This window comes from Echeneis naucrates, chromosome 16 (assembly GCF_900963305.1).
Source record: "Echeneis naucrates chromosome 16, fEcheNa1.1, whole genome shotgun sequence".
NCBI classification, from domain to species: Eukaryota; Metazoa; Chordata; class Actinopteri; order Carangiformes; family Echeneidae; genus Echeneis; species Echeneis naucrates.
The window spans coordinates 15,822,072-15,843,861 of NC_042526.1; the positions used below are offsets into that span (position 1 = coordinate 15,822,072).

General features: G+C 42.6%; 1 protein-coding gene across 2 annotated transcripts in view; it reads left to right on the plus strand.

Moving 5' to 3' along the window:
• The window catches only part of reln (reelin), an 87,748-nt gene that overhangs the window by 18,667 nt on the left and 47,291 nt on the right, over window positions 1–21,790 (plus strand). For both annotated transcript variants that reach the window (XM_029522708.1, XM_029522707.1), the window contains exons 2-3: window positions 2,331–2,438; window positions 17,511–17,649. In XM_029522708.1, the coding sequence (XP_029378568.1) occupies window positions 2,331–2,438; window positions 17,511–17,649 (247 nt within the window). The remainder of the gene's footprint in view (window positions 1–2,330; window positions 2,439–17,510; window positions 17,650–21,790) is intronic.

The following is a 21,790-nucleotide window of genomic DNA, read 5'->3' on the forward strand; positions in this document are numbered from 1 at the left end:
TATCAATTAAGGTGACACTGGTGGGTAGACAGTGTAGTGTTCTTTGCCTAATGTTAGTATGCCTCCTATCAGATAAAGAAACCACACAGCTGTAGTTAATGCATTTCACCATAATTCACTTTGTCTTGGAGTCACCGTGTCAAATATGGGACAAAGACACACAGACACACAAAAATGCTGGACTCCATATGTGAGGGTGTGTAAATTGAGACACCCAGACAGAAAGTGAGATTGGGCCGCACAAGTGTCTGCTCTGCCCATATTCCCACGTTGAAACACACCGAACAACCCCAGAAGAATGAACACCATAAGATCCAACGGACATGTTGCTGTTGTTCCTTAAAAAAAAAAAAAAAAAATACACCAGCTACGGCTCTTCTGTGCAGTTTTCCCCTGAAGCAGGGGTATTCCAGGGTCAGGATATAACGATGCCTCCATTTCCTACCTGCAAAGCATTTTATTCCTCGGTGTGTAAAAAAGTGTATTTTGAGAGTGTGTTCTCCTCAGAGCAGCAGACTGCTCCCCTGAGCTCTGATCTGTCTGGCTGGCAACAGTCTAGTGGCTGAGCTCTTTTCCTCCAGTGATGTAGCCAGCTCTGTGGTCCCATCACTCAGGATCTTTGTTTACTGGCTGGATCAATAGTTAACTTGCTTGATACACTAAGCTGTAGGTCTGTGTATGGCTGGATAATAGACTTCCCTTCTGCTGTTTGTTGTGACCTGTAATGAATAGAGGCTTAACAAAGCTGTCAGGGTCACAGCCAATTAGCACATCACTCTCCTCTAATATGGTGTCAATATGGACAGGCTTTGATTAAAGCTTTGTGATTTGTTCAGGGTGAGTTAGTGACACTGTAGCTGTTGTTTGTTAGACAGACAGCAAGGTTATTACATTGTTTTCTTTTTAGGGAAAATACCGAAAACATTATCTGAGTGCCCATTTAGCAAGATATTTAATTGCTTTTAATTGAGTTTTACTCATCTTGTGTGCGTTGCCTCAAAACCGTGACAAAATTAATGAATCCTAGTTTTATTCCAATGAACTCAAAAGCCAAATATTGAGAAGATAGAATGAGGTGAGGCAGTCAGTAAATCAGGATTGCTTGTATATATGCAAGTGGTTTCTAGAAAAACAAAATTGGGTGTACCGCTGTAATTTTCTCAAACACAAAGCCTATGCACCTTCACAAAAATAAGGCCGACTCAGACTCCTCCGACCAGTGCGGGCCGCAGTGGTGCCGCAGCCGGCTGAGGTGCACTTCGAGACGGATAAATATCCATGTCACCTGCTGTGGTTGTAGGCTTGTTTTCAAACTCCTCAATGTGCCACTAGTTAAAGTTTAAGAGAATCAGTTCCAAGGGTGCAGAAGTGAACAAATATTTGCATGTGATAAATTGGCAGGCTGGATGATGTAACATGTTTTTGGTTTTTGCTTTATTTTTTTCCCCTGACAATTATAAACATTTTATTTTTAAGCTAATAATTAAATAAAATAAACACCCCCTGATGGATAAGTAGTTGAAAATGAAAACATATAATAGCCAATATTTCCAAACTAAACACCAAAAAATAACATAATCTTCGTCTGACTTGTCCGATTGTGCCAGTAGCCGAGCTACACAGCAATGGATGTATGCATGGTTGTCAGAATAGTGAGTGTGGTGTTGTAAGTGGAAACAGCAAACAAAAATAGGGAGTGTGGCTGGGAATGTATGCTCCTATATAGAACTGTGAACACCAGGCCCAGGTGTTCCCACAAACACAAACACAATCACAAATACAAACATAAGCAACCCAACAGCGAGAAGCATGGCCATCACAGTGTGTCTGTGTGTGAAGCATGGTTGCTTTTGCATAAACACCTTCCCGCACATCTGTGCTCCTCTCCTCCTGCAGGGCATTTGGTGTCATTGACTTCCAAGTTAATGGTCGCTTCACATTTTTGTTTGTTCACACCTGAGCTCTGCGCTCATTAGCAGCTAGACGTTAGGGTGTGTGTATGCAGTTCTACACTTCCTGTCCACGTGTATGTACATCACAAAACTAATCGTCAGCACAGCCTGCAAATGAAGTGTGAACAGTATTTGATACTTGTGAGCAAATTAGTTAATCCCCAGTTCCCTTCAATAAAATGTCATGAAAGAATAATGTATGTGTGTGTGTGTGTGTGTGTGTGTGTGTATGTTTACATACATAAAATTGTTAAATCAGTGACAACTATTTGCTTGATTCTATTTGACATTATAAATAGTTTGTGGAATTACAGTAACATGGAGCTTCAGAGTACCATAAAGATTAAATTCAGTCTCTTCCTTTTTCTTCCTTTTCAGTGACCCTCTCTACAAGTGTATCCTTTGATGGCTTGCTGGTAACTGGCCTCTACACTTCCACTCCGGTCCAGTCAGCTCCTATCCCTGCTCCGGCTGCTTTTGGCTTTGGTAAGTCTTAATGAGATACCACTTTAGCCTGTTTCGAGCGGCTCCCATAACAGGGCTCCTCCGGCCAATACAGAATCTTCAAGAAATGTACAATTGGCTTTTACTATAATTTAAACCACCAGATATTCTAAACAGTGACTTTGGGCTTGGATTATGGGGTAGAACAGTGAGCACAATGAAGCTCAGAATATACAACTGTTAGAGTAACACCCCTTCCATTCCACTGTGTGAGGTTCAAATGGATTATGAGTGGGAGAGATACGGGCATCAAATCATGATGTGATTTGGGTTTTCCTTGATGCTTAAGAGAAGAGAAGAAGACAAATAGAAAATTGAATGCGAGATCATGAAAGGACAATGGACAGTAAAACAAAGACAAAAACCAACCATCAAATAACAATGAAGAACATACTGATTGTCAACAATTAAACTCTACCAGTCAATAATACTGAGGTGGGGGAACTGATGAGTGGTACAGTTAGAAAGTATCGTCTTTTTCTCTACTTGAAACTTATTGGAAATTAGGGTATGGTGTAATTTAAATATTGGGTTGTAGACCCCTAATGATACACAAGGATTTTTGTTGTGAGATTTCAGTTCTTCAAACAATATGTGCATGTTTGGGTTAATTGGTGACTCTAAATTGTCTGTAGGTCTGAGTGTGAGTGTGAGTGGTTGTTGGTCTCTGTCTGTCTCTGTGTGTTGGCCCTGTGATGGACTGGTGACCTGTCCAGGGTGTACCCCGTCTTCGCCCAATGTGAGCTGGGATTGGCTCCGGCACCCCCTTTGACCCGGAAAAGGAAAGGCAGTTGAATGAATGAATGAATGAATACTGAATAGTTTTTTTTTTTTTTTTTTTTTTTTTTGTTATTGTTGTTTTTTTGTTTAGTTTTTTACTAATGCAGTCTAATTTCACAGTAAATGAAACTGAATCAAAGTTAAGTGTGACCCATTTCAGTTCCCTCAATGAGGATTTTTCAACTCGAATGAAGTGCATGCGGATGGAGCCCCTGTGTGAGGGGGTGGGGGTTCTCTAGGGCCAATGGACCAGCCATAAAGAACAGGGAACAGGGCTACTGGCCCAGAAATGCTGCCCAGCGGGCTCACTTATCCTGACTAACTCCACTGTTCTTTAGACGCTGACTTCACCCCAGCCAGGGCAGCTCTTCACTCTTGGCAGCGCTGCTTACTGGGGAGCCAACCAAGCAAGGATTGCATCACCTTTGCTTCATTCTCATTAATTTGAAAAGTTTTAAGGGAAGGACTGCACAGGCTGATAGGTAGCAGCTTGGGGGACTGTGGGTTTCTGCATGGTACGTGTTTAAACAAGCCTGCAGACACCTCTGTTGCTGAGTGTAATATGCTAAGTGGCGATGCTCTCCAGGTTTCACTGCACAGTCACTCTGTCTGTCCTTTGCTGAAGAGCTCTCTGCACTTTGCCTCTCTGCTCTGATTCCCCTGCATCCTCTCACAGGGCCTCAGAAATTCACTGATCTATAAGTGTAAACAGATTCACTGTTGTCATGATTTATTACTGCCACCATAGTCCCGTTCTTAGAGCCCAAAGTGGGACTACGTCTAAATTACAGTAGAATTTTCCTTTAGCTCATTTGCCGGCACAATTGTTACATTGATGGAGTTTTTATATGAAACTCTTTATGAGCAGAATGGCACTTTGGCACTTCGACTGGTTTGTAAACCACACTCTATGGCAGGGTGTCACATCTAGGGATTGGGAGGCTCTTCAATTTTGGGAGGGAGGCTTCCAGAGAGGGAGAGCTCCATCAATGAATTAAAGGAAACACAGTGACATTGCAGTGAATAAGAGAGCCTTTGATTGAACAAAATACTTTGAAGATAATACAGTGTAAAACATTTAGAATGAGATGCTACTTGATGTGTAGTGTTGTGACAGATATTAAAGGATCTGCGAGGACAAGAGGGTCATTCAACTCCACAAGGGAGTTTTATGAGCCTGCGTTTAACGCAGAATATTAAAGTTAGGGTGGTGTTGTAATCTCCTTGAATGGAGGCACAGGGGGGACACAGATACACATGGGTAACAAAATGCGTACGCGCATACACACACACACACACACACACACATAGAATAAAAATAAAAAATAAAAAAATCAATCTTCATGCAAGAGCATACGCACTCCTCCCAGCTGTGTACAGATGTTGGAGTTGTGGCTGGCTGGGTAAACATGTGGCTGACAGATGTATCAGTGCGGGAACCAACATGAACTCCAGCTTCAAAGAATGAAAGTTCACCGCACTGCCGCCACATGACTGCACACATAGGGAGAGGATCAGCGGTGAATTCGGATTGCTGAATATCTTTGAGATTTGTTAAGCAAGAGCAGAGAGAAGGCTGTTAGACAGAGTTTTTATTTTTGTTGAGTTGATGTTGCAGAAATGGCTTCAGACAGAGTTCCCGCCCAAACAGATAAGGCAGGGACCTATGGAGCCTAAGAGGTTAGTGTTTGTACATTGTGTGTGGATCTGTCTAGTGTGCGGTCAGAGCTGTGGTAGCAAGCAGACAGGATGACTGAGGCACGCCTGTCTCTAAAGAGGAAATTTCCCTGGGCTTCGGTGTCATCCTCCATTGCTTTTGATGGAAAATAAACGAAACCACCATGTACATGTGCATGCAAATATCACCAGTTGGCTCCTTCCCTTGTCTCCTTTTTGTTGTTTTGGTTTGTCATATGAACTAACACCCCCACACAATATCACACACAGACACCGTGATGTTGAAACAAAGTAAGCATTTTATTGGATTCCACTCCTTCTGAATAACAACATTACATTTGTTATAAAAATGTTTTGAGGGAAATACTGCTTTACTGTGTTGTCAGAACACCCAGTCATTGCCAAATTAGCTGAAGTGTGAGAGAGCAATTGGGTCAGCAATCAGCACAGTCTGAGAACTGCCATGTTGCCCAAAGCTCATTCCACTAGAGGTTAACCACTAGCCCCTGGGTGGCTAACCACAGACCTTTATGATGCTGAAATTGCTTTGTAGTGTCTAGTGCATATTCAAACAACTGTAACTAAAAACTTTGTTAAGTTGTTAAGAGTCATGACCACTTGAAGGAGGAAGAACACAGAAGTCGAAATAAACTTGTTCGGGCAAAGCACATCATCAAACAATGATTCAGTTTCAAGGTGCCTGGGACTTGCAGGAAAGACTCAAAGTCAGTCAGTTTGCACCTCTCATAGTGACAGTATACAGTTAATGGAGAGCATGGAGTGTGAAAATTCATAATTTCTTTGTTAGTAGAGTTTATTCATTCATTCATCTTCTACTGCTTAACCCTTTGCATGTCAAGGGGGTGCTGGAGCCAATCCCAGCTCACTCTGGGTGAGGGCGGGGCACATCCTGGACAGGTCACCAGTCCATCACCGGGCCAACACACAGAGACAGACAGAGACCAACAACCATTCACACTCACACTCACACTCACACCTATGGACAATTTAGATTCGCCAGTTAACCCAAACATGATGTCTTTGGATGACGAGGAATCTGGAGTACCAGAGGATATCCACACAAGTAAGGGTAGAACATGTAAACGTCGCACAGCAAGGCCCCAGGCCTGGGAACCGAACCGAACCCAAGGTTGTGGGGAAGCAACCCCTATGCCGCCGTGCTGCCTTTATAGTAGAGTTTGACAACCTACACATTAGACACCTAAGCAGGATGCTGTACAGTGAAGCTTATACATGTCTTTGTACGTGTGTATATGTGTGTAACTTGTGTGGAGGGAATGTCTGTGCATGCTGCCAGAAAAGCAACATGAGTCTGGACTGACTCAGCTGCTGGAGAATTCCAACGGCTTCGTATTTTTCCCTCTGTTGACTTTTATTCCATTAAGAACTCTTCCTTTCTTTCCAGCCTCTTTGATTTCTGAAAGGAACTCACACCATGTTCAAGCTGTTATGTACAAAATTTTATGATGTAAACAGAGAGCTTTGGACACTATCAGACTTTTGATTGATATATATTTTTTTGGTTAGATGAAAAGAAAAAGTCTACCGTTGCATGTCACAGTGCACTGATGTGGTGATGTATTGGACCTCACAGGCCAGAGCCTGGATGGAAAGAAGCACGTCACATGTGGTTGGATTTGTATTGCTTCCCTAATGGCAAAATGTTTCCCATCACATCATTATTCATTCAAGCACAAAGACAGCAAATGTATTCAGTCTAAATGTTTTCAGCTATGTTGTAATTACAATGATGAACAAAAGGCACTTGGAAGTAGAAGAGAGCTTCAAAAATAGACGGGAAAATAAAATGGATAGGGAAAAATGCCAGCATGGAGCTGACATAGTGTTTGAGTTTAAGGAAATGAATGTGAGTCAAGAGTGAGGGAGTCTCCATGAAAAATAGCAAATAGGGACCAATGAAAGGCAGACAGTATGCTGATATAAGGACAAGAAGGCAGAGAAAGAAGATGAGAGGACGGCATTTCATCACTCCCTCTGACGGAGTGGCTGATTGGTGTTGCTGTGCCAATGCCTAGCTGCTGGGAAAGCGGTCATTGATGGATTGCTCGTTTGCAGGGTGATGTTTATTTTGTAGTTAATTTGCATATTTGTATGTATTTGTGGTGCGGTTGGCTTCTGCTAGCAAGGATCAGTCCCCGTCTCAATATGATGGATCTGGCTGTCTGACAAAATGGACAGCTTAGTGACAGGGACATCCAGCTGACACTGCCCCCATGACGGATGGGCTCATGCTAACACACAGCCAGATTAGAGATGAAATCCTGCTGCACCTTGACCTGTGGAGGAGGGGCTACATAAGGTGTGCAGCCAAAAGTGTAATCATGCCATCCACACATTTAACAGGGCTCATGCCAAAATGGAAATGTATAGAAATATTGGATGGTCTCTCTTCCTTACTATGCCCAATTATACATTCAAATCCACGTACCCACACATACACTCATCAATCTCAGGGCTGCAGGTCGGCTGTCTGCGCCTTCATGCCACCGAGCCAGATTGAATGTCAGCCAGAATGTCAGACTATGAGAGAAGGCAGCTCTTCATGTCAGTATTTACAGAGACGCACTATTTCCTACTGAACAAAGCCTTGTTTTGGAACCTCTGTGTTTTCTCAAACAGAGTACTAACAGTCCCAAGAGAGCACAAGTGTGCTTCAGCATCCCCTCTCCATCAATGGAATGAAGAAAAACTGAGGAGAAGATACTGTGTAGAGAGAGATGCATCATAAAGAGGAATGATACAGGGAAAGGGTGGTGCAGGGAGGAAAGAGGTTCTCATGGGGAAAGAGCTGTCAGTCCCTCGGAGACTTCAAACGCGCTACAGCCCTGTGATCAGCCTGCTCCCTAGCTCTCAGCTGACAGCTCCCTGACTGTGCCACTTAGACTCCTTCATACACACACACATGCAAAGATACACACATACACTCTGCTTGCTACCATAAGAGCTCTCACACTCACTGACTTATCCACTCATACCACAACATATTCAAATTCCATTGACATACACACTCGCATGCTTCTTTCGCTTAGGATGTGCATCTATGAAACATTTGTGCTGACAACCATCCTTACAATAACCTTGAACACTGCCAAAGTTTCCTGTTGAAACTCTGTCAAGGACACTGCTGAGTTGTAAACTGTTGCTCCTTAACTGTAGGCTGAACAGGAGGCAAGGTGGTGTTGGTGGTGGTGATGTTAATGATGATGATGATGACTTATGTAAGCCATTACTCCTTTTCTGCTCAGGGCTCAGGCACCCAGAGGCAGATCCCTCCCAATGATGAATTCATTAGCGCAGAAGATGAAATAAGTTGTCAGTGGCAGGGTTATGTATGGGGAGTGATTTGTATTCTCTGCAGCACAGTGTAAGATTTGAGACTTGAGATCAGTTGGGTCGGCTTGCTGTAAATCTCCAAGCTTTGCTGGCACAGGACTTCCCTACCCCTCTCACCCCATTGGGCTGAGCCTCTGTTCTGTTATTCCTGTTGTCCAACATGCCACGCCCCCCCACCAGTCTCACACTTCCAGGTGGCTGCTAACAGGTGGCTAACCATTTGGGTGCTCCAAGATACCACAGGAATGCTCAGGTGAGGTCATGCAGCTTCTTTCCATGTGCAGCACCTCTTTAGAAGCAAAAGCAATCTCGCTGTAAAACAATTCAAACTGAATAAAACATAATCCATTATTAATTTAAGGTAGACCTGCATCAGACCGTGGTGCATCAGCACTGACCATACATTGCAAAGCTTAGGTCTTGCCTCTGAGGTCTGATGGTTGAGTATACCTGCTGGAGCACTGCTGCTGGGAATTTACTGGTTCACTTAGTGTACACTAGCTTTCTTGGAAGACATAGTCCCATTTGTGAACTCCCACTGTGATACTAGGTGTGCTTAGATTTATATGTGTATATCGTGTTCGATATGCAGGTCTCTGCTCATGCATGTGTGTATTTGTGTGTGTGTTTCTTTTTTGTAAGAGCACACAAAAATTTGTATGCGCATGATGATGTCCATGCCTTTTCATTGGTTTCTCCTGTGTGTGTGTGTGTGTGTGTGTGTGTGTGTGTGTGTGTGCCCGTCCCCTCCCCATCCAAATATATAGTGAAAAATAGTCCAGGGTGCCAGGGAGAGCAAAAATGGGGGGAAAGCAGGAGCTGTACTGAGTGTGATAGAGATTTCAAAGTGGTGTGTGAGCTGTTGGGCAGTTTTATTTTTTATTTTTATTTTTTATTTTTTATCCTGCAGGAGAGAGCAGCAGGCGTAGGCTGTTCCTCCCATGTGTGGTCTCTCTTGAGCAGAGCAATGTTATTTTCTGCCATGCAGAGAGCTTGGTTACATGCCAAAGAGAATGAGAGAAGAGAAAAATAAAGATAGTATAAAGGCAGAGAGAGCTTTGACTCAGACTGCTCAGTTTGACACATTTCTGTGAACACTAGTGGGTTTGCATCATTTCAACACAGAGGCAAGCTGACTTTGAAATTTACCTTTGTTGTATGATATAAAACTCCTTATACTCCATACCTCCACATGCACCCTGTAAGTGTGTGGGCATCTGTAGGTTTGGTGTGCAAACTGAGTGAGAGTGATTTTACAAAGTTTTCTCCACAAGGTGCACACCATCCAGGCTACGCTCTTGAGGTCTATTCATTTCAAGTTCAAGTTCAATTCAAGTTCCGTTACAGAGAGTATTAGAACAGCAAAAGTGGTTTCTCCAGGTCTATAAGATGAGGAAGCTTAGAGGTCCTTCTGGTTTCTCCATGTAGGACCAATCTGGACCTGGTCCCCTACCCTCTAAAGGCCTCAGAGAAGGATAGGAATGTTTCAAAGCCTGGCCCATTTTTTTATTTCATATACAAGCTATCTGTAAGCAACTCACACAGATCTGACCTGACCCATATTTTGGCAGTGAAAGTAGTTGGTGACCTTCTCTATGTTTCGCCCTCCTTACGAGAGCCAGGCTGTCGCCATGATTAGTTCACTGCCTCCCAGCGCTCCTCTGTCAGACCAGGCTCAGCTCCAGCCTCCTCCATGAAAACATTTAGATACACACAAATGCTCTATGTGCACATGCATGCAAATCCAACATGGATGCCATGCTTGGCTTTCCATGTCTTCCACTGGCTCCTCACCTGTCGCCCCAGGTCTCTGTCTCTCATAGTCAACATGTGTGTGTGACAGGGCCTCGCTAGTTTGTTTGTTTGCTGCATTGACGGGTGGGTAACAGGGATGTGGGTGCAAGAAATTAGCACAAGTCAAATCAGATTAATTAATCCTCAGCTCAAACTATTAGCCGAGGAGTCGTGTTGAATTAAAAATCAAATTAGCCCTGGCGCCTGCCGGTAAAGCTGTGGTGTGTGCCTGCCACACTACAATGACACACGCTTGCAGAACGCAGCCGCTCATGGGCTTCACTAACGAAGGGACGGACAGAAGGATGGATGGAGTGGGGGAAGGGTAGTTTGGGTGACTTTGCCACCCAGTATGGTAAGCTTCTCCTGGGGCACCAAGATGGCTGTCTTCCACTGGGTGCTGCTCCACAGGCCTTCGACTAGAAACACTCAGCAGGCCTGTCTATGCCACGACTTTAAGCAACATAACCCCAATGGTTTATATAACACACACATACACACACTCACGCACATGCACATGCACATTATGAGCCTGGGCCTGTAATCAGATTTATGTAGGCTCTTGATCTTCAGTATGGCTATGTTAAAATGTGTGTAGCGAAGGGACAGTGGGTTTTACACAGGTATATAAAGTATATGCATTTGGGTGTATTGCATGTTACTATGGTACACGTGTGCTTGCAAGCATGTGAGTGTGGCTCTGAGATGGACTGCAGAGCTGTGCAGAGACTTAGAGGTCTCATCTATCATACAAGGTTGGGTCCCAAAACACACACTTGTTCGATTCAGAACACCATTCATTTCAATTATGACACATTAGTTCAGGGGGTACATTATGCTTCACTCATGTTTCTATATTCCATTTATCATTCATGCTTGTGTGGCTTGTAACCCTTGATCACTGAAAGAAAGCAGGAGGCAGCCTCAAGCAATTACTACTATTTTCTTCATACATTAAGTTTTCACTCATTGGTTTTGATAGATGGAGCATGTGCATGCAGCGCAAATTACATACACTGCTAATGTAATAATGTTATATTTGTAGTGTACAAAATGACGATTGTTCACATGACCTTATGCTGTTTTGCACTTTACTTTCTCTCTTTCAGCTGGTTAAAGCCATACTGTCAACTCCTACTGTGTGTGTGTGTGTGTGTGTGTGTGGCCTTGCCTTGGAGTTTCTGGATGATTGATATCGTGAGATACAATGGAAGCCTAAATGAAAAAGAAATTCTTTGAATTTATTCATATAGGGAAAATTGGTCAGGTTCTAAGAGTAAGCGTAGGAATACATACATTTTATCTGTTCACGTGACCTCTCTCACAGAATGTCCAGTTGCATGCACTATAAAGCCACGGAAAGACATGACACTGTCAACACATACACTGAACTACACACTTGTGCATGTGCACACATTTATACTTCTCAGGCCTCCAGGTGTCCTTTCCTTCCATTTAAAGTCTTTCATTCAAGTAGCAAACCTCTATCCCTCATTTTTTTTCCCACAGAGTCTCTTGCCCCCTTTCCCCTGGCCACTGGCATCTTTTACCACCCATATTAACACACAGCTTCCTCCTGGCAACACTGTGCCGAACCCCTGCCATCACTGCACTGCTGCCAACCTGTCTCCATGGAAGTGTGATTGTCAGATGCAGAGGTGGATGCCTATTTTGGCCAATGGCAGATCAGAGTCAGGTTGTCATGTGCCGTGAGACCCTGCGGTGGCCCGGCTGAAGATGGTATTGGGAAGAAAGGGTGAATGCAACACAACAGGCACACAAAAACACACACACACACACACACACTCACATAGCATGGGATTATTCAGTAGCACAAAGCGTATGGGGTCCCTACTCAGGCTGTCAGAACTGTTGTGATGTATCATTTATGTTGCCATTGTGTGGCCTTCTCCTACAACATGTTGACGGAGGCATTATTCTGGCTTTTGACAGATTCCCATACATTCACAGGCTTTTAATAACACATGTTAATGCTCCAATAGGTTTATGACATGTTTTGAAAATTACCATATGAAATATGACCCGTTAATGGGCCTGCTCTCCAAATCGTCTGGGGTAGTGTACTTTGGATTTCTAAGTATGAGTAAGTCGGAGAATGATCACTGCTTATAAGGCAATCTATCTGAGTATGCACACACATACACGTACCACCACCATGCACACAACAGCCACACAACAACCTGGAAGACAAAAGATATGTATCATAAACTTTAATATGGGCTTTTTAAATCAGATCCAGCTTTCAGTTTTTAATCAGAAAGTATATAGTGACTACTGATAAATATAAATGCCCAAGACAAAAATCAAATAGCCTAATCTACTTCCAGCACACTATACTACTTCATAGCTGTTTCATTAATGCTGCAAGGAAACTGCTCCAGTATACACGCGCATGCATTTTAATATTCCATTTGTGGTAGTTTTTCTGTGTGTATGTGCAGAGATACAAGGACAAGTGTGTGTGTGTGTGTGTTAATGGGTCTGCGTGCATGTTCTCCAACATTAAAGCTGTACATGAATTGAGTAATAGCAATTGCTCCAGTGAAGGCAAAAAAACAGGGCCAGTTTTCTAGATTTACTGCTAGTAGAAAGGAAACCTCAAGCTCCCAGATTCCCTTTAGGGACTGTATTGTATTTTCCCACCGCCTTCCTGCCTTCAATTCCTTAGTGACAGCGTGAGGAATTGGAAATGTGGCTCTACCATCTTGAAATCATCTTAAATACAATTCTTAGAAACAGATACAGTCAAATGAAACACAAATGTGGTACTCAAACTAACAGTTTCCTGTTGCTCCACAGCCAGATACTGCTGGTGGACAGTTGTGGAATGACAGCAAATTTCAGTATCTATTTTCTACAGACCAGATGTCAAATGGTGTGTAGAAATTCCAGAACGATTTTGGTAAATGTGCGCATCAATTTGAATGGTGCCTCTTGAATCCTCACAGCTCTGCCACAAAGCCCATATATCAGTTCTAATGCCAGTAAGACCGGCTCCTGCTGGTCCTACAGTGTGAAGTTGGTGCCAGGCTGAGCCAACGATTGCCCATCTGCTCCATCAGGGAGAATTCTCACTCCATGTATTTGACTTGTTTTGAGCTTGGCTGTGGAAAGCTCATTAGATTTGCAAAGTGGGATACAAAGACAGATAAAAATGCACTGTCTTTGCAAAGAGATGTTAAAGAGTACACAGACAGATTTGAATTAAAGTGTTTACATATTTAAGAGTCAGACTAGACAGAAGGGTAAAAATGGAGATGTCTTTGTTACGGGAGACATGGGTGGACTGAAGAATGAACAAAGAAGAGGCGGTGAACTTCCCACTTCTTTTTTATGGGCCGCTTTAAAAATTCATGCAATTACGAGCAGAGATTGATGTTGAGGTTACAGTCCTACACCCAACATATGACCCTTAAAATTCAGACACACCCATTTCCTGTGTTTCTGTGTATCTGAGGGAGTTTTGTGTGGGCAGGGTGGAGGACGCATGTATAGGCATTTGTGTGTTCATCTGTGTGTGTGTGTTGGTTCATATTTATGAAACATGCTTTGCCCAGTCATACCGTGGGAGTTAGCGGGTCATCTTCCCTTGCCATTAATCACTGCCGACAGCTCAGGAGTGCCCGATCTGCATGTGAAAGAAATGTGTGTGTGTGTGTGTGTGTGTGTACGCGTGTGCATGTGCATGTGCATAAGCGTGCACATATTTGTGTGTGAGTTCGTGTGGCTGCCTCCAAGATCCCCCTGTGGCTGCTTATTGAATCAGAAGTGGCCTCCACTGATAGTTATCTTACAGCAGCATTAATGCATCACCGGTGGCACTTGCACTGCAGCTACAACTTAGGTCATTGTCAGCTCAGTAGGCGACTCCTGCTTTCCTGATTGTGTGATAAAGAGGCTAAAAGTGGAGAACAAACAGCCAGATGTTGATCAAGATGATTAAGATGGTGAGCCAAATAATATTTGGCTCGCCATGACCCAGTTACCATAGCTTTTAATTGAGCATTTTGCAAATTGAGACTGAAAAGATTAAAAGATCAACCAAAACAGTAAACAACAAAAAAAACAAAAAAAAAAAAACAAGCACATACAGATCAGTTTCCATCCAACACATCTGTTAGTTATCAGAGATGTTGTAACAAAAATGTGTCATCATCTAAGAAAAAACAATACTAAACTGTTGTAGTTTGTATGACTCTGGCATACAAGGACACAGGAAGGACTTTGTTATATATTTTAAATGTACAATGACAAAAGAGCCTGTCCCCTCGACGGAACCAGGAATGTCAGACCTTATTTTCCCTTCTCTCCAGGTTCACTACAGCTTGTTGCTTTACTGGAACATTTGGGATTTGGATCTCATTGAATAATAGTGATTTTTCTCTCCCTCCCTCTCTCCACACCCAGACATGAAAGAGACTAGCTCTGCTATTTGCATTTTTACGCCTGAGTGTATTTTTCAAGTGGGAATAGAAATTCTATGAGTGGTGTCGAGTCCCAGTACTGCTGTGTCCTGGAGTGCATCAGTCTGCCTTTTCATCTTCACCCGAGCCAAACTGCTTTCTGTTTTTCTTTAGCCCCACCATCGGTTTCTCCCTTTCTATCTGATTTCAACAACGAATTAGATATTTTTCTGCGCGTCCACACTGGCCGTAGCCCTTTACTTTCTCCTTCATCTATCGCTGCTGTTCGTTTTGTTGCTCAGCTCCATCATCGCACTTCTCTCACTCTCTGTTTGTCTTTGCAGCTTTTCAGCTAGTCTTTTCATTGCCACAAGAGCTTGGATTCTGCACATCTGTAGGGATTCTCAAATTGTACTGTGGCGAGAAAGATTCACAGCGCTTCATCTGCCACATAATTGAACAATTAGTGCCAAAACTGTTGCCTTAACTGCCTTGGTTGAGGCAGTAAATGTGTGACATGTAACAGCGAGGAAATGATTCTGAAAGTGACAAATTTTCTGTCAGAGGGAGAGAAGAAGAAAAGGAAAGATGGATGGGTATGTCAGCGCATGCTGCCCTGAGTGCTCCATGAGACCATCACAGAATTTATTTCTATTGTTCTGTGTGTTGCCAGTAAAGATCTGGTTCTAAGAGGATCCTGCTCAAACAAACACAAAGCAATATCCCTAGAAAGCAATGTGTGTTTGCTGTGTGAGTATGAATGTGTTTGCTTAGAGGTAAATGGCAGCCATTACACAGAGAGGTTGAAGCAGAGGTGATTGGAGAACAGCAGTACTATTAGTGGGTGATTACACCTCACTCTGTTTTTACACACCAGCACTTCCTAACGGGGCTGCTTTGACACCTTGTAAATCTGACACATTAAGAACCATGATGCGTGCACTTGCGCATAATGTCACAATATGTTGCTGTCACGTGAAAACCTCTTAAATCACGTTGCTTTGATGATCGTTCAGTTTGAACTTCAGTTTAATGAAGTTGAAGATGTTTCTCTACTTGATGAGAAATGTGTAACTCCTAGACTGAAGAAAGCCTTCGGCAAGCCCACAGGGTAAAATAAATTTGTACAAAGACAAGGTTGTTTTTTTAGTTTTTATCTGAAAGCAACGATAACGAGGTTTGTTTGTATCATAGCACACGCACATCAACAGAAATTCCACACATCACTAAAACAAACAAACACGCACACACACACACAATCAGCTGGCAGACTGAAACAGACACATTTATGGGGCTGTCGACATTGTGTGTATTTATGGATGCAATCTGTGGAGTCAAATTTATTACTGTCAGAGAAGGGCGGAATTATTTCTCCTTAAATAATTAGTTTTGTGCCACACACACAGACACAGACGCACACATACACAGTGTTTGCATATTGATTTGCACATCGATCCACGGGATGTTAAAGCTAAGATGTTATTAATCATTGCTGATTATGTTTTCAGTGAAGTGAGTTATGATTGAGGAGAGGAGAAGAGTGGAGAGGAGAGGAGAGGGATGTTGTTTGAAGGTTTTAAAGAGCAGAGGCCATGCACCAGAGCGTTGCAGCTCAGTGCACATCCTCACACACAGATGGGACATCACATACATTTTTAAACTAGCATGTGTTTGCTTTGTGTGCACTGAACCATAACTTGGTGTTGTAGAATTATGACAAATACCCAAATTATGTGTCTGGGAGATGTCTGGACAAAGGCATGCTCAAGTTGTGTTGCAGTGGTGACTGCAAACTTTGGACTTGCCTACACTGCAGAGCCTTTTAGTTATAGTGAATTATTAAACTGTCCTCTGTGTCTGCACAGTGATTGATGAATCCAGTGGCATCCTGCCCTTGCCCTCTGCAATATGAAGGAAAGATTGTGTGACATGATGTCATAGCATCAGTGCAATCATAGCCGGACAGGCGCTCATTATGTAGTGTCAACTCACAGGGAGGGAGAGAACAGGAAAGAAACGAATGAAAGAAGAGAAGTGGAGGTGGTATGAGTATGAGGCAGGAAGCAATGAAGGCAGAAAAAATTAGCAGGATGCCAGTGGATGGAAAACGTAACAGTGCAATGCCGTGAGGTCAAACGAGCAAAGAAATTAGTAAAAAGCTAATGGAAAGAAGGAAGGAGTGGTTAGATGTGTGTTCAACACTGCACACATAGTTAAATGACCATACTCAATAGCAGTAGTTCCTTATATTATACAGGTCTTTGTGACTCTCTCTTAGTTTCAAACTTTTAATTGTACACGAGGTGATAGGTTTGACTTTGCTGCAATGTGTCTAGCATAGCTGACCATTTTTCATTTTAATGTGTTCTTATTCTTCTTCTTTCATTTTAGTACTACATAAAATCAACCTGAACAGACTTGCTTGAGATAGTTTTGGTAATCCATCACATTTTTGTGAAGATAACTATCTGAGCGTGCATCAGTGTGAATATTAATTTTTAAAGACTGCTAGTGGGAAAATGTGAGGCTAGCTGGCCAAAAGAACAAATTTAAACCCAAGAGGCCATAAATTAAATATAATCCCTCACACTGCATCTGTGTTTTAGTTAATGTGTCTTTGGGTGGGGTTTTCTGACTTTGCAGCTTGTCAAGGCAAAGTTCTCAGGAGGCCTATGAACATACACCACTGATAGACAATAAAAATCACAATTTCATCGCACACAGTGATGGTTGTCAAGTAATACAAAGCTAAAAGCAGATGTGAAATAAAATTTGACAAATTACTGAAAAAGCAAGTGTCCTGGGTTGTTCTTATACTGTACTACAATGAATCAAACCAGCTGCTTTAATGAGAAAAGATTCAAAAAACAACAGTGGTAGGCTTGAGTGAAGTATTTAGCTGCGTTGCATATGATACATAAACACATAGCAAATCTTGGTTACACTTTCTGTATGTCTTCAAAATTGCTTTTCAGAGTCTTATCCTTTTCTCTTTCTCTTTTAGGTGTGATACCAGAGCGTCAGTTTGGTGGAACCCAGTTTGTTTGCAGTGTGGTCGCTTCCCATGTTAGTCACCAGCCCTCGACCAGTTTCAGCTTTGTCTGGATTGCTCCACCACCTGGCACCGGCTGTGTCAACTTCCTGTAAGTCACATGTGAACAAGTCAAAAAAAAAAGAGAGAGAGAATAAAACAGAAATTGCAAGTGAATGACCTTGTGGCCCAGACTAGGACCTTTACAACTGCATATGTAACCCTGACATAGAAGTTGTAAACTCTAACAATAATATTGCTGTATAATGGCCCCAGTGAGTGGGTTTTCTTAGTTGGAGCCACAGAATGGATATTGAAAGGCCATCCTGTCTTAGAAGGCATGGCTGATAGTTGGGAAGCGGTTGAACCAGGGACAGGGAGTTTGTGTGTTCATATCCTAACAGCCTTGCCTGATGTGGCCTGTGCAGTAGCAGGTGTGATTGCCCGTGTTTATGCTGTGGAGGATTGGTGGAAATATCCTGCTCCTCTGATTGAATGGGCTCAGTCTCACTGCTTACACTTTTGTAAGCTGTTGGTCAGATTGTGCTTTATTGGGCATTTAGTTACACATTTAATTACGCATTCAGTGACAGTAAGCAGTTGAGACCAGTCAGATGATTTAGCTTTCATGTCTATTTGTATGTGACTTGCTGAAACTTCCATGTTTTTTTATTTATTTATTTATTTATTTTTATTAACCTCAGCTGTTTACGTATGAATACAATCTTGGTCTTTCCTTTTTGACATTTTGGTCCCCCATTCCTCTGGTTGATCTTGCTGTTCATCATTTTCCCCATATCTCTCTGTTGGAAACACCCTCTAACTCTCTTTCCCTCCGGTTCCCTTGGCCGGTGATTTACAACCTCATGCTGATAATCAGTCAAAATGCAATTAGCAGCTGTTGCTGGAGAAGCGTGCAGGAAAAGGGATTATTCAGATGGCTCTACCCCATGCAAAGTCACGAGCTGCACAGCACCACATAACAAAGTTCTGGGGGGAAAAAAATTACCAACAAATAGTATATTAATTCTAAATTTGACAGCAGCAACTCTGTGAATTTTATATCCAGAACATCCCAGTGTACATGAGAACATTATTATTACCATCTAATCTTAATAGTTTTATAGTCAAACCAGCCTGAAAACATTTAAAAACATGCAAGCCGTCATGAATTGCACACCAGCGCTTTGTAAAAACCACAGCTAAGTTAAACATTTTAACAGTGTTTGCAAAAAGCTAATTTCTACAGGGACTCGATAGACTATCAGACGGAGACTTTTGTGGCCAGACTGAGAGAAAAGGATTCAGCTGGGGAATTTGTTGAAGTTAAGCTGCCATTTAGACAATATCCACAGAACCAAACAGATTTACTGGCTTTTTTTGTCTGCCAGCAAACACATTTGAGTGTTGAGCGTGTGTCAGTTTACTAGCTCTGTGTGCTTCCTCAGTATTTGTGCCAGTGCATGAGCTGTGTGTTTGGTGAGTGAGTGTAAACCACAGAGCAGCAGTGTGCCAATGCTGATGACAGTAGGGCTGGCGGGGGGCCACAGCTATATGACAATAGGGACCCCTGCGGCTGACCTTATCAAAGTCAGCCAGTCACACTCCAACTGGCTGGAGACTTCTACCATCACACACGCACATGCACACACACTCACAGGCTTAACACACCCTGTTACAGTTCACAGCCTCCATCTCCACCAGTACATCCTCGTCTCCACAACTGCCCTCTCTGGGTCCAATGGGAGAATTCAGCAGACAAGAGCCTTGGGTCCAAAATCAGGTCCAAATTGGGTGTCATGTCATTTTCCCAAAGTGGGTTGTCAGTGTTGTCATTCTTGAGTGCATGGCTGCTGCTGTCTATAAAAAATAAAATAAAATAAAATTAAAAAAAAGTCTGCCTCTTACTTGATAAAAAGAAAGTGTCCCTCAGAAATACAGTTCTGTAACAAATGCTACAGTCAGTTTTAAAGTTGACCAAGGTAATAAAAATAAAGTGCAACAGATGTCACAGAAGAGGCATTTGTCTTGACAGTACAACATGTAAATAATGTAATGTCCTGCCCTTGTGCACAGGACTCCTGTCCTGATGGATAGAAGGACCATTTTCCACAAGCATGTCCATGGGTTTTTAAATTAAAGCCACAGACATAGTACGTCCTTCACAGGGCTGCAGCCAGTCCGACACTGCATTAATATGGGGCCTATGAGCAGTTTTATGGGCGATATTGTGGGAGTGTTCCTGGTAACAGATCACTAGCCGAAGTGTGATGGAGTGCAGTGACGTGAGGCTCCAGAAGAACTCATTTTCTGGGTGGCTGTAAATTGCCACCTAAAGAGAAGTGGAGGCCTTGGAGAAGAAGAGGAGAGGACAGGGGCAGAGGAGGTGGAGAGTAGGGAGCACACACATACCAACTATAGTTGCTATTTGATATTTTTGACATCTTTTATCACATTACAATACCAAGAATAAGAATAGATTTTCTGTTTTATATGAGTAAAAAAATCTATATATTTAGGGTTTGGGGAAAACAAAGATATTTGAAGCTGTTACCATGTCTCTAGGAAACCAATTTTTCAGAATTTGCAGACTTAACAATTATTTGTAATTCAAAGAAATTGGCCACAAATAGCATACTAGTGTACTGTCTAGTGTATTTATTCTGTAGGAGATAAAAGGCCTTGATTGTGCCCCACTTTTTAATTTTCATGCATAAAGCTAACAGTCCGCAGGAACACATAATGTACTGAATGCTTTGCTGCACTTGGCAGAGGTGAGAATGGTTCATAGCTTACTTTGGTGAATGTAAAGATGCACTGGTGCGTCTGTTCCTTTCTTTGCCTTTATTCTGCTTCACTTACAGCTTCAAGGCAGTTGGCTGCAGTGTGCAGTGTGTTGGGTGTAACTAGAGGCACCTTCAAAGAAACACAATCACACAACCTTAGCACCGTGCTCAAATCTTGTGTATGGGCGCAGTATGGGCGTATCTGGGTGCTGTATGCCCACATGCTGCTCTGAAAGAACATACGCTTGTGTATGTATGTGTAAGATGTGTTTTTGTGCTGTAGTGTTTTGTACTGCCTCCCTGTGGGACTCAGACAGCTGCTGGGTTGGAGATTGCTATAATTACTGGATGTGAACACCCCCCCCTTTCCAAAGTGTTCCCCTGAGGAGCTGTGTGTCTGCAGATCTAATGGCACACTGTTCCTGTAAGCCATGGCCTGCTGTGTGTGTGTGTGTATATTTGTATGTATATGTGCGTGTGTAGGCTGGTCACATTTACTTGCAAATGTATCTGTTCTCTCCATGCATCTCTGCTACCTGTGGTTTCTCTGTGGAGTCCCAGACAGATTGAAGCCACTTGTTGGAACAATTAGGAGGAGAAATAGAATTGGAGGGAGGAAGGGTAGGTGGGTGCTCAAATACTTTCGTCTTGTTAGTTTTAATTGAAAAAGAATGGTTCCTGTGCTGTAATTATGCGGGGCGTTGCACCGTTGTTTTGTCTGCCATCTGCCCGGAGGAGCCAAGTCTGTGTGAAGTGTGTGAAATACAGTACTGTAGTGTACAGCGCATATGTGGGTGACTACGATCGCTGCATGTGAAAACAGCATGGTTTGACATAGAAAGGGCAAAGCAATCATTTTGCACTTTGCTGTGCTGCTGAAATTCTGGGGTCCTGAAAACATTTACACCCTCACAAGATCACAAGGGACAGATGTCCTTTTTAGAAACATGGCAGCTCAATCATGGAATCAAGTGATCAATCGAAATTTGAAAAGCAGAATGACAGACAGCCTGTTATATAAATCAGAGGTGAAAGGTCAGAGTTCAGATCAGACTGACAGATGACCTATCCCGTCCAGCGCGTAGTCTCTTCTAGTATTAGTCTTTTACATTGATTTCCTGTTATTCTGAGTCTGATTCGACATAAAATCACTGGTTAATGAGCTCTGCTCATCATTAAAGCTCCATATTGGCCTCTGGCTGTGAAACATGAATGATTGGTTTAAGGCAATCACATTTTTGGTATTGTAGATGTAGAAATATGGGGGAGTAATGCAAAGGATGACAGAGCACATAAATCTGATCCACTTTGTTGCTCCCCAATCCGACTAGAGCTGCAGATCTGACGCAGTCCACCCAGTATTCATATATTACACATTCACATAAATGGCAACACCTTTATTTCTTATACCGATGTGTTAATCCTTTCTTAAACTTTTAAAATGTGTCAGAATGTGTCCAGAATTTA